The 13,572-nt window shown below is 39.7% G+C and overlaps 1 protein-coding gene across 1 annotated transcript in view; it reads left to right on the top strand.

Moving 5' to 3' along the window:
• The window catches only part of GRM7 (glutamate metabotropic receptor 7), a 163,061-nt gene that overhangs the window by 57,654 nt on the left and 91,835 nt on the right, over positions 1–13,572 (top strand). Inside the window, exon 2 of the mRNA XM_053468590.1 lies at positions 10,183–10,399. Coding sequence (XP_053324565.1) covers positions 10,183–10,399 — 217 coding nt within the window. The remainder of the gene's footprint in view (positions 1–10,182; positions 10,400–13,572) is intronic.

The following is a 13,572-nucleotide window of genomic DNA, read 5'->3' as shown; positions in this document are numbered from 1 at the left end:
TTAAACATTTTCCTTCACTGATGGTTGAGCTGGTTTGGGGGAAAAAACATTATATTTCCTCAAGTTGCACAGTTTGCAGGAGCCTCATGGCAACTTGTGGCAAAGCAAAAGGCTGTTCTCTTCAACCCACTAAGGCCACTGGTAGTGATGGACATCAGAGAGCTGCCACACCAGGAATGGTCATGTTGGCTTCAAACACCTAAGTAAATGGTCCACTTTCCCTACTAATTTTGTTCTTAAAATCACAGGGAAAGAACTTACGTCAAGCCATAGTAAAAATACGTTACAAATGCTCTGTTCTCATCTCATAGTCGGCATTACTTAGTTACCACTACCCCCTGCCAACCCACAAGACGTACAATCCATATAAATATTGCAAGTCTTGTTTATCAGTCAGTTATATTCAGAGTCCAGAACTTAGATGCAATCTTACAGATGGATTTGGCCTTCCAGACCCGTCTTCACAACAGCTTTTTGTTTATTAAATTTGTTTCCTGCTTTAGTTAGATAAGGAAATACATCATTCTTTAGCTGCTGGCTTTGAATCTGTGTGCAATAAAATCCAGTTTATGGAGAGAGGATGATTGTCACAAGTCTTTATTGCTAGTAAATGAAATATACATCCCTTATTACTGCCAGTGTATCGCTCAGGCTCCCACTGTTTTGTAACTGTGCTGTCATAGCAGATCCAGAATCAGACATTACAAATAAACAAGTACTGATGTTACCCCTTTTTATGGCCTAGACAGGGGCAATCAATAGGGGGTCTTCAAAGGGGACCTTTAGCAGTAATCCAAGGCTTACAGGGGCAGTAACGCCTATTGGTTTTCCATGCATTAAATACTGAGAGCTTTAGGGATGACTTTCTGATTCTGAGCTTACTAAATCTACAGCAAAATAGAATCCTACAAGAACCCAACTGTGCCAGTGGCTAATTTTGTCTCAAACAGCACTGATGATGACCCTTTAACTATGTTCTAAATATATCTTTTATGACTAGGGTCTTCAGAAGCTTTAATGTAGATTTCCATGGACCATGGGGAGTTCTATAACGACCAAACTGGTCACCTAGATAAAACTTCCATGCACTATGGTTTATTTCGAGCAAAGAAAACAAAATAGATGTTCTGTTAATGCATTTTTATTAAATGTCTTTAGTGTACTGAACATAACATTGCAACCTTCTTATAGCTTCTACTGAGGTCAGGTTAATGGTGCCTCAAGCTCCAATAAATGCAGTTCAAATAATATAGAATTACAGGTAATGTTAAAAAAAGAAAGCTTTCAATAAAAATTCTTTGGTCTCATTCTATAAGTGGCAACAAAATATACGGAGCTTGGTGACTTCAGTATCAGAGTTTCTTGCAGAAACATTAAAAAGGGACCAAAGTCAAAATCAATGGCTTTCTTAAAAAAAAAACTTTAATTGTCTGTATTATTGTGGATCGTTTAAAATGTAATAAGGTTCTAATAAGGCTTACTTGTTTAGCATGCACCAGAGTGCCCTTAATGTGTTATCAAAGTGGGGTAGCATCTTAGGTAGTTGTCCAACGGTGGCACGTCGACTTTAACGGTACTATTTGCTGCAGAAACTCAATTTGCGGTCCACCAATTTGCTACTTTATTTCATATGTGCCCTGTACCTCTGCATTGTCTGCGTATGGAGACTGAGAGGCTTCTTGAATCATACCAAGGTATTTATCAAAGAAAAGAACGGACTGAGTCAGAAATTCGATTTCAAGGTGACCTTAAAGCAGCATTGCCATCTGCTATTTCCTCTTATGAATCACAGTGAAAATTGGCTACCCTTACGGAATAGTTTTCCTTTCTTCCTTAATCTTGTGTCTTTTATTTGATATGAACCTAGTTATTTGTTATGTGCTTTGGAGAGCATAACTGTACAGCTCAGGAACTGCCATTATCTCCTCTTCTTCAAATGGAATGCATTTGCATACTCGGAACCTGTCCATTGAGCGGCGTCTTTATCCAGTGCTCTGAGGACATTGTCAAATTGGAGGTGTTACTTTATAGGAACATGCAAATCTCTGATTGTTACTTCAATATGTTAAGATTACAGGCTGCCAAGAAACAGCAGATGGAATCTATGACATCGGTAAAAAGGTAGGGGAATAGAATTAAAAAGCTTTTTGACAGGTCTAAGAGCTGAAGGTGAAAAAAAGAAACCACATCAAAACAAGTAAACTACATGATTTTAGTTAATGAAAGATATACAAATATTTGAGGAGTATTGGAAGGGGTAATGCTGTTTTATTTTAGGATGACATAAAAAAATGTAGAAACAGCAATAGATTTTGACGACAGATAAAGAACCATTAAGCTGGTCTAGTCAGCCATTTCTTTTCTGTCCGAAAAAAGTTCTTGGTTCTTGGCCTCATCTTAGATTCAGGAGCCATATGCATGTTATATTCCCTCGCCGCATTAACCTCTACCACTTTCTGGTCTTTTGCTGATTGCTTGCGTCAACTCTTGTTATCAAGAATCAAAAAAGAATTGAAAACAAGGAAAAGGGGAAAAAAAACAAGAAATGTGAACTAGCCAATGCCTTTCGCTACCTATGGATGTATCCTAATGAACGCCAAAAGACACACACTCTCTAAAAAATTGGTGTTACCTAATTAGACTACCACCTAATCAGACTGGAGATGTAAAGCAGCAGTGGCTTTTTACGGCAGCCAACAAATGCCATGGTGGATACACACAGCATACTTTACACTTTTGTAGCATATGGCTGCGTGTATCATGAGCATCAATAAAGGTACACAGAAGGTCAGGCCATGCTTGATTAGCATAATTGGGAACTCTCCCAGTTTTACCCATCGTCTCTGGATAAAGCTCTCCCCTCCTGGATCTCCTTTGGCCATCTCCACTACCCACCCAAAGAAGGCTGTCTTGGCCTAACCTCGCCACCCCTACTCATAGCTAGTCCCAGAAGAGGAAGAGCTCTGGTTAGTTTACCTTGGGAAGCTCCCAGGAACACTGATGAAGATATTCTTGAAATAATGTATTCCGAAAATCTAAAATTAAAACATATTTCAAAAATGTCTAAACAGTTTGAAAAGTTATTTCACCACATTTCAATTTTTCACTTTGATGAATTTTACATTTAGACAGCGCGCCCATTATAGATTTTTGCTGTGTTTTAGTCGTTTTATCTCATTCCCCATACTCAGAAATACTGGTTTGCGCAATACGTGGATAATCAGAGCCTTTTGCTAGATATCTCTGGTTTTATCTATGTTATAATACACAAGTTGCTTGTTTTATGCATAGATTTGTGTACCACATAGTAACCATGACATATACATTGTCAGCTGGGGATATGTGTAATCATATAAGAGAGGAGAAATTCAATAAACCCAACATCCCTTATCAATTCCCTCTCTTCTGCGCGCTGTTGGCGATAGAACATTTTGTACCTTTCTCTTCTATATCATCAGCTATTTAGACGCAGTATTTTACATATCGTCATCAATTACTCCTGTCCTGAACTGAGAAAACTATGTTCTATCTCTCTGCAGTCCCTGACAAATAATCGGCTGTCATGTTTGGAGCCTTTTACAGTCAAAAACAATAAGGCAAAGCAATGTGACGATGAATTATCTGCAGTACAGGAGAGGAGGCTCTGTTTACAGATCCCCTGCACCCAGTAGTGTCATTCACAACAAGGATGTTCAACCTTCTTTTTTTCTAAACTCTGTTATCTGTACGTTTGTGAAAAAAAACAACCTAAAAAAAGACAAAAACTAAAATACCATTAATTTTAAAAGTCAGACAATAAACATAGCACTGACTCTTGACATTTCCAGTGTTCCAAACAGTTAAAACAAACCTACGTTCCGTTGGAAGTGTTGGAAACGTGGTTATCTTATCGGACACAAGGACTGTATTGCTGATTTATGAGATAGCCCTAAATTAGTAGTATCTCCTACGTTTCAAAGTCGGTGGTGCATGAAGATGGACCCACTAACTACAATAATAGTGGCTGGCATTGGCTTCCTTTTAAACAAGCCCCTTGACTTGATAAGAGGGGCATCGTATACACCTCCCCACATGGTATGGAGTAAGGGAATCCAATTATATTTCATTTTTATGCTTTTTCATCATTCAGTTCATCCTAGCTCATTGAACATACAGAGCTAGCAGAAGATAATCAGAAAACCCACCAGGACAACCAGAATAAGAGAAATTAGCTTAGTGGTTGAAAATCTCTTGGCAAATTCGGTACTGTTGGCATCCAATCTGTTGCCTATCTTTCTGCCCTATAGAAGATGAAGGTGTAGACTGCATCACTGCCTGGCTATCTGGCACACTGGGAAAATGCCTGGTGGGCTACTGGCCGATAGGGCCACGTACGTATCCTTACTGCTGCTATGGTGGCAGATCTGGTCCTGTCCATGGAACAACATAGTTAAATGAAAGAGGCCTTGACTGGGTGAGGAGGTGGGTTTTAATGGAGTTAAGGTGATAAAAAGGTTTTGTACCGTGTTAGCCGTTGAGAAAACAGGAGAAAAGTATAGTTAAAATGATACCATTTATTGGCTAACTGAGAGTTTGATTGCGAGCTTTCGAGACCAAGTTGTTAGGTCCCTTCCTCAGGCATTAATGAAGCTAACACAGACTTATCTAAATACAAAAGCACAATTCACACATTAACAAAGACATTAGATAAACACAGAGGTATTGGGGAATTTGTTCAGCAGTAAATTAGTTGGACTAGTAGAGATCCAATGGACAGATATGGTTCAATCAAAGCATGTTGGTCAGTTCACTCCCTGGTTAGAGGGGCCATAAAACCATTAGACATATGCCAGATCCATGAAGGTGTCAAATGTTCCCAGGAATAAGTTGTTTGTAGTGAATTCGAATTGTGGGAGGATTAATGGTTGGTGATGTTATAATGGGAGATGAATTCTCTGTCTCTGTTGAGGCCAGTAATTAGGGTATTAAAACGGTATATTAGTTTGATCTCCCATGGAGTTAAGGGACATTAAGGGAATTTGGGAGGTCCTGTATAAAGCGGTCCCTCCAGTTTTTCTTACCTGAATCTTCCCTGAACAAGGTTTTTTTTCCCGTGAGTGTCACAGTGGCAACGCTGGTCAGTGTAAGGTGGGGTGGAATAATGGTGGAATAATGGTTGATTAATAGGAAATAGTGTGTTTTTGGCTTGGTTGGTGTTGGTGGTTTTGAGCTGGTCTGTGGCTCAGAACCTGGTGTGGGAAAGGTGCGGCTCAGTAGGCTCCTTCCCGATTGGCTATGTTGTTGGGGTTAATGGCGATGTTATATGTATGGGAAGGGCCGTGTCATTATCAGGTGAGGTGAACAGAAAACAATGGTGGAAAATCTGGCAATTACTTATTGTGTTAATAATTTGTCATGGGTTTGTTTCCCATACATATTAAACCTCTGGCCCAATTTTTACCCAAACAGTCTGTGTCCATGTGTTCTTTGGATTTCTGGAGTATTATGTTCTACAATGAGTATTACAGTCAACTTGAGGAACTAAAATACCAAACGCAATGTTTTTTTGTTTGGTTTATAATTAACAGGTAACTTTTTTAACCAACCTGTCAGATTTTCCACTCCCCACCACATGAAGACAATGTCTTAGGTAAAAAACAAGGCAAGCAGTAGTCAATGCACTAATTTATGGTTGTACGGCTGTCCAGAATATGCAGTACGTTCTCTGCCTTCTCTGCCATGTAGGTCTGTGGTGTACATCATAAAATACTCTTCATACGAATTTTACTTATTACAGTTGTGAGCAAGAGATGTTTATTTTTCAGCGCTGAACATGGTCTCATTCAGTTCTCCACAGGCCGTTAGCTGAGCTCGATACACCTGCTTGGCAAGTTTGATTTAGTTTAATAGCTTTGTCCGGGAGGAAGACTGCTTTGAATAAGAGGCTGCAATCAAACTTTATTTCCAGAGATGGAAATACCCTTAAACCTAACCGAATATAATCAGGGAATTAAATAATAGACTAGGAAACATTAGTACCAGCAGCAGGGTAGCATGGGGTATTAAGCTAGGCCAGAGCCAGAACGTCAGGTTTCACTGATATTTTTCTCTCCCGATCGTTGTGGTTAAATTAGAATAACCACCAGGATAGTATTATTTTTTGGAGCATGATCGAAACGGCCACCAAGTTATAATCTCAAGAAAATGGGAATCCAACCCCATATGGAAATTGTTTTTTTTTTCACATCATTTGCATACGATACTAACTTGATGGCGTCACGGCTGTTAAGATAAAAAAAAAAGCTATTTTTCGTTATCTGCATTTTAGCCACTATATATTCCAATACAAGCTTTCAACGGTATACAAACATGTCACGGGAAAGATGTGAAACAGATGTTTCTGGTATCTGCTCCCGCTTTCTTGACTCATGAATAATATATTCTGACCTCAAAATGCATAGCCTGGCCAGCGGCAAGAAGCTAACTTTTCTTTGTATTTGTGTTTCTCTTGTTTCTGCTCTGTTTCCCGGGGGACAGTACACATTTCAATGCCACTTCCCAAAGGCTCAACAAGTTGTATGTAAGAACGCCATCCCCAGCAGCCTTAATACTCCTTGGAAACCTGAGTTTTCTTAATCCCTGCTGACTTTTATATTTCATATATAGCATGACTTCATCCTTATCGCTTCTCGGCTTTTTGGTTAAGGTCAAGCAAATACCTGTGGGAGAGAGAAAGCTTGGTCCTCTGGCCTTAAGGCTGGGATCTACGTCACTGAGCCCGAGGTGTTATAATGTCCCCTGGCATGGATCCCCACTATATTAACCAGGATCCCTTCGCTTGATGCACTTTTTCTCTTACTCGTCCTTTTTTAACTTACCAGCCATCTGGCCACCACTCCTCCTTAAAGACTTTAGTTGAAGACTTTAGTGGGTCTCCTCTAAGGGAAGATCCTAGAATATACCCCTTTGGGGAGTGCAGTCCCAGAAGATGAAGATTGGGGACTTGGCTTCCACTGTGGTCCTACCACTTTTGGATGAGAGATCATCCTGTTTTTTTCTTCACAAGCACACGGTAGTAGAGGACAAAGATCATGATTCCTTGGGCTCTAAAAAATAAATAATAAAAAAAAGACTTAATCCTTATCATAGGACAAACCACGTGAGCATAAAAATATAGCATGAGGCCTGTCATATTCGGCTGTTGGCCGTGCTGGTGTCATTAGATGACCACAGACCTTAACGTGCCAGGGCCGTCGTGGTTTCTCCAGCCATGACAATCAGTCTGCACCCTCAATCTCCAGCTTCAGTGGAAATGTATCTTTCTGCTCTGTTCATAACAGGCATTTTTAACAGGCTGAGGCAGATGAATGCTCGTGCGTTCTATGCTTACAACATGACAATCTGTAACAAATTGCTAACAAACACTGCTTTAGAGCCTCGTTTCACAGGAATAAACACTAAAGAGATTCGGTACCTCCAGGTTAGCGAGTTGGGTTTAGAATGCCTGGGTTGAGGTCAATTGTAGTGTTCTGTGTAATTAGCACACCGCTCTGCATGAACATAGGAATGACATCACAGGGTTTTTTTGGCAGCAGGTGGATGCTGGCATTTCCATGTTGAAGCTGTTTCAATGTTATGAGCTCTGTTGAGATTTAATTTTGCCGAGCCTCCTACAGAGACTCGCAGGCTCCATAACTGATTACTGGGATTTGTAACACATATTTTTATGATAAACAAAGTCTTCACAATGGGATCAGGACAAGGATTTTATTGTCTTCACATTGATCCATATGATCACTAAATAGCCAATGATCAAGAGAAACAATCTAGCAGTATAACAGATAACAAAGGTTCTATGTAATGGGTAACTGTAGTAATACAGTGTTTATTTTGTTGGTAAACAAAAGTTTATGGACATCATCATCTTGTGTATAAACCACTCAATAATGAGTGGACTATTTAATCTCCTAATCTAGACCATCTGACCCTCACCACCTGCCTATTACCATTCTATATACCCGATTACTTTCTTATTAATGTTAACCGACGATCCCGTTCCGATTCTCATCCTGCTCTTGTTATTCACTTCCATTTCTTGTTGCTGGAAACTGAATTCGAATGAGAATGCCAACCTCAAAATTGCCATTGATTTTCTATTAAGATAGTGCTGGCACTGAATGGGTTACTAGAACGAGGAGAGAAATTGATCTGAATCTGCAAAGCCAATAATTTCCCAGCGGGAGGTAATTATTTCTCGACAGGTGTATACTTTTGTCATTCTAACTGCTAATGTTCCCGCTGCCCTCAAGAAATTGCCTATTTGCCTTTTGGATAGAATTGCTAGCTGTCCTTGGAGGGTATTCTTTTTAACGCTTTATTGCTTTAGACCTATTAGACCCAAAAAGGCTACCCGCCCCATCATGGGGGGAACAAGGTGCCGTGCCTCATGTAAAGGGGTAAAGGATCATATACCTTCAATTTAAAGTTCCAGCTTTGTCGCTGTCGTTGAACCCGACTCTCATGATCATCAGCCAGCATTTGGCTTCTGCGCAGGGTGACTGTCGAGCGTAAGAATTACTGTTTGTCTTTGTAATTTAGATCTCAATTTCACTCCCAGGAACAACTGGCCTCTGGGAGCCATATCGGCATGTATACATATTATGTTTTATAGCGCACCAACAATCGTTTACATTATGGTATAGTGGAGGGGCGGCGAATAAACATATTGTAATTGTATGCAGACTTTCAAGGTCCTCTAACTATACAAATAAATAACAGATTTATCATCTCGGGACAAGTTGCTTTTTTTATCTCCGCAAGCCACTAGGGGTAAATGAATAATCACAGATATTGTGTAGTTCTAGTCCTAGAGGTACAAGTGCTTCTCCTTTTGTCCATTTCAGTATTGCTATTATTGCCAATTGGCTATGTATGTACATTAATTTATGTCCATTGAAGCTCTCGTTTACATTTTTTGCTTATTTTTGAGTTTTTTGTCTCCATTTAGCTTCCCATTGTACCTTGTGTTCCCGTTTGTGTTTTTTTTCCCTTTTCTAGAATTTTTTATCCGTTTAATGCCTTATTCACTTACAAAACAATTGGATTAGTGTGCTTCTGCTGTGCAGAATAATCCATGCTGAACAGCCATCTTTCTACAAAGGGTTTAGCGTACCTTTAGTGATTTGTGATACATTTTAACGCACCAACAATATTGGATTTTAAATTATTCCAATGTAGGTTCTCTGGGGACTTCAGCAGTCTCTTTATATGAAATTGGAAAGTAACCTGCCTAAATGATTGTATACTCTCTTTAATTCAGCAGTGTGTTGGTCCACTCGAGAATTATTTATTTAAGGATATGTCGAGAAGACTACTAATACAGCAAATAAAAATGTAAACAGTTCACCAAACATAATTAATTTGTCCGTTATCTGTCGTATGACAGTAAAATTTGTCGCAAATGGACATTTTAACCCATCCAATGACCAAAGAGCCATCAAACACTTTGCTGTATGCTAAGACCCTGCTATAGACCAGAGGTTAAGCATAAGACAGGGAAAGATGAAGTCGGCAGGGAACCTTCAAACAGAGTCTAGATTGCATTAGCATAAATTAGCCATGGCTAAGTATGCCCAGTGTCAAAGGTGGATAAATATGAGAGGTGTGAAGTGGTGTCAGCCTGTAATATTCTTACTTTATTTAAAAAAACAAAGTGAGATCTATTCATTTATCTTCTTGAGTTTAATCAAATCTGTCATTTGTTTCCCAAATCTTACATTTTACAGGTACAGTAAATAAACCTTTGTAGTGGTGTTTATCAAAGAAAATAAGCAATTTAGATATATTGGGAAGCCACCTTATATGTGTGCTCTATTAAAGCAGCCATCTTAATCTACTGTTTTTAGGATCTGGCTGATTATTCCTCACCATTATTTCCGCCATATTGTTAAATTTCTCACTGTCTAGGTTAGTCAATCGATCAAATGTTTTCTGAGCTGTTGTACTGGCTGAAAATCAAGAAGAACAAGCTGTAGCTATAGGTTTTGGTAAATTAATTTCATTATGATAAAAGATTTGAGCGTTCCCCTTTAAAATAGTGTAAAATGCATTGAGCCTTCTAAATAGCACTACAAGAAGCTCACCTTACTTCATTACCTGCTATGAAGTACTTTGTCTCATAAATGAACCTTTCTTTCTGTCTAGATTCCTCAGATCAGTTATGGTTCTACTGCTCCTGAATTGAGCGATGACCGAAGATATGACTTCTTCTCCAGAGTGGTACCTCCCGATTCATTCCAGGCTCAGGCCATGGTGGACATTGTAAAAGCATTGGGATGGAGCTACGTGTCTACGCTGGCATCAGAAGGCAGCTACGGAGAGAAAGGAGTAGAATCATTTATGCAGATATCACGGGAAGAAGGTAAGAACACGAGATGCATCCTCATTCCTGATGCCACTATTGGCATGGAGACAAAGTGAGGTCATCTACGCTAAGTTTCAGTCAAATTTGCTTGGCTAATGTTACTACAAGAGATTTATACATTGATGCTGCAGAACTACTCTATATGCAAATATTATGTATTGCCTGTTAATGGTAGAATTTACGACAAAGCTTAAATGCAAGTCAAGAAGCTACACATCTAAGACCTAGAGCACACAAAAAAACCTGCCTCCCCTGTGGATGCTTGACAGTTTTACACACGTTGTAAGAATTCATCTAGCTGTTATCATCTGTATAATTTTTGCATTTTGACCGATTGTCAACCTGATGTCCCACCAAATGGCCAGGCAATATTCTTGTCCAGAACACTGTAACATTAACTAAATGGATACCTAAAGTATCCAGCTGAGCTAAAAGGGTCCTTAAAAACCTTGCTGCATGCAATACCGAATCCTACTTGTCCTCTCTGCTGCTCTCCTGAATAAATATAATTATATTATAAATATAAAATATTAAGGCCTGATAAATTAAACTGCTCACCCTTATCTACAGAGAACTTAACAACACAGTGCCCCCATCTCTCTGCTATTTTTTCCATGTACTCTAATGATGACCCACTTTGCTTTGCTACGACTCATTACCTCTTCTTCGTACTGACATATCCAGCCTTTCACACATTCTGTACCTATTATCTTCTATTGGCTTCTTCGATTAGATCCTACACTACTTATTCTAACTTTAAAAGCACACTAAAAAAAGTAGTGAATTCTGAAAAGAAGCCATCTACTCTACCCATCGTTGAGCTCTCCAGGCCAATAACATCTTCATACAACATCTTCATTATCGCCTAAGCAGTCCTTCTCCTTCTGTCTCATTCCCCATCCCCCTAAAAGATCATAAACTCAAGAGGTCTCTTCTCCTCTCCTGTACCAATATGTCTTAAAGGCTGGCAATGTTATTATCAATTTTATATATATTGTCAATTATAATGTTGATTTCCAGTCTTCCTAATCTAGCGGGTGTTCTATAAATAAAATGTAACATAGGAACATAAAATTTGACAGCAGATGAACCATTTGACCCATTTTTCCTGGTGTAAAGACTCAGACCTTAATCAGTCCTTGGTCTTGGTCAGATTTTGGATAGTCGTGCTTAAATTCCTTTACTGTATTAGCCTCAACCACTTCTGTGATTCAAAATAATGTAACAAAATGTTTTTCATAATGTTCTATGCAGTGAGATCATTACCATTGGCTTGTTACAAGGATCAGGGGGTGTTCAGTCCATCCTCGTACTACATATTTTTTGGACGTCTCACCTTAGGGAAAACTCTGACCATAGCAGATGATGGGTTATCACTACGCTGTCAGGGCAAAGGAATAATGAGGCATATCCCTGCTGCATAGTGCTTACAATAAATACAGAGCTAACCTTATCCTCTAGGTATAAGTCCGAATAGAAGCTGGGGGCATGTTACAGCTCGTTTCCCAGTTCTTAGACCATCAGCTAGCCCTGATGCTAAAGAAAACACATTGTGTGTAATTATTTTGCCTGCAAAGTCTCAGCGATGCACAAACAGAGCAGTAGCTTTCTCTTCCTTGTTAATAATGTAACAGACCATGTCTATCTGCCTGCAGCAAAACCGCGAATGAGCCTCTGGTCGAAGTGATTTCAAAAATCCTGGCTTATCCTTTGTACCCAGCATATCATACCAGGGAATCGTAAGTTCCTACAGCCTTGCAGCGAGTCTATGGTTTGGTAGAGGATGTTAGTATCTAACTACCTCTGCTAAACAGTATCGATCATATGACGTTGGATAAAAGCACATGTTTAACGCGGCTGAATTTTACTTTAATAAATCCAATGCAGGGTTTTCATGTACTGACTGCAGAAAGTGGCACATTTTGTTCTTTTTTGTCAAATCTGGATATGGAACTCTGTCGTTTCTTCAGTCTTCACAGCTCTCTAGCATCAACTCTCATAGTCTGACTTTGGACCAGACGGGGTGGTTCTCTCATCCAGTCATGTCAGAATCCCCATGCGTGAAGCCGCCTATTGCTGGAAATAAGGCCATGTTTCGCAGCCTCTTCAGCAATATTTGGATTCCGTATTTGTGTGATGATGACACACGGTGTGTTACGTTTGATGTAATCACTGCAGTGTCCTACACTCCAGGAAGCTTCCAGGCTTCATGAGGACAAAGCTTGGAGACTGCCATTTGCAGGTGAGTACGCATGTTAAACATAAACCATAGACTTGATACTGAGGTTTTTTTTAGGTGTTTTACTTGCAACTCCACATACAGCCACTAGGGCGCATTGCGTATTATAGATTACTGGCCACGTTATTTACTGGGCATCTTGGCTGTTGTTGCACCTCTAGACTGAATGTTGCCTGTATGGCACCTTTTAAGCTACAACGATTTTAGCTTTTAAATGTGCAGCCAGTCAAGAATGAAAAGATCAGTTTTATGTTGCAGGTGTAAATCCATGTAAATATCTTAAACATTGCCATACGGTGTGTTAAAAAATGGTAACAACATATGGAACTTTTTCATACCCTAATGATTATTCTGACTTATTCTGGGACTGTATCCTGCCTCCTTTTCCGCAGCTCCACTTCTCTTGTTCTTCTGTCTTTTTTGTCCGCTTTTCCCTGGTATCAGCTCCGTTGACCAGACCTTTTTATAATGCTTCTGGATAAGGGAGAGACGGACGAAGAAAGGAGACAGAAGAAAGAAGATAGGAGAGTAAAAAGAAGCCAGAGAAGCAGTGGAAGTGTGGGAAAGGAGATAGGTATGTGGAAGAATTCAGAGTGCCCGGTGCGGTGTACCCCGTGCACCGCCTAGGTATGACTCTGCATCCGCATATGCATTGGTATATTTTGCCTTCTCCCCGCTCTCCGTTTGCATTGCTGGTGTTTTACTTATGCCGGCTCCAAAGATTTGGTTACTGGCTGCGCTGGTAAAACACCGGCTGGGTGGCAACCTTACATATAATACCTAGGGATTTCAGTTAAAGGGGAAAGATTGGGAGAGAGGTTAAATTATGCTTATTATGGAGGTAAAAGCATATGACAGCAGCAACGTGAATGAATGAAGCTACGTGGGAGAACTGTATAAGTGGGTGAAGTCAGGAGGAATGAATTTGAGA

The sequence above is a fragment of the Spea bombifrons genome, chromosome 6 (genome assembly GCF_027358695.1).
Source record: "Spea bombifrons isolate aSpeBom1 chromosome 6, aSpeBom1.2.pri, whole genome shotgun sequence".
Taxonomy (NCBI): domain Eukaryota; kingdom Metazoa; phylum Chordata; class Amphibia; order Anura; family Pelobatidae; genus Spea; species Spea bombifrons.
The sequence above is the reverse complement of the archived record's forward strand: the minus strand, read 5'-3'. Positions and strand labels throughout refer to the sequence as shown.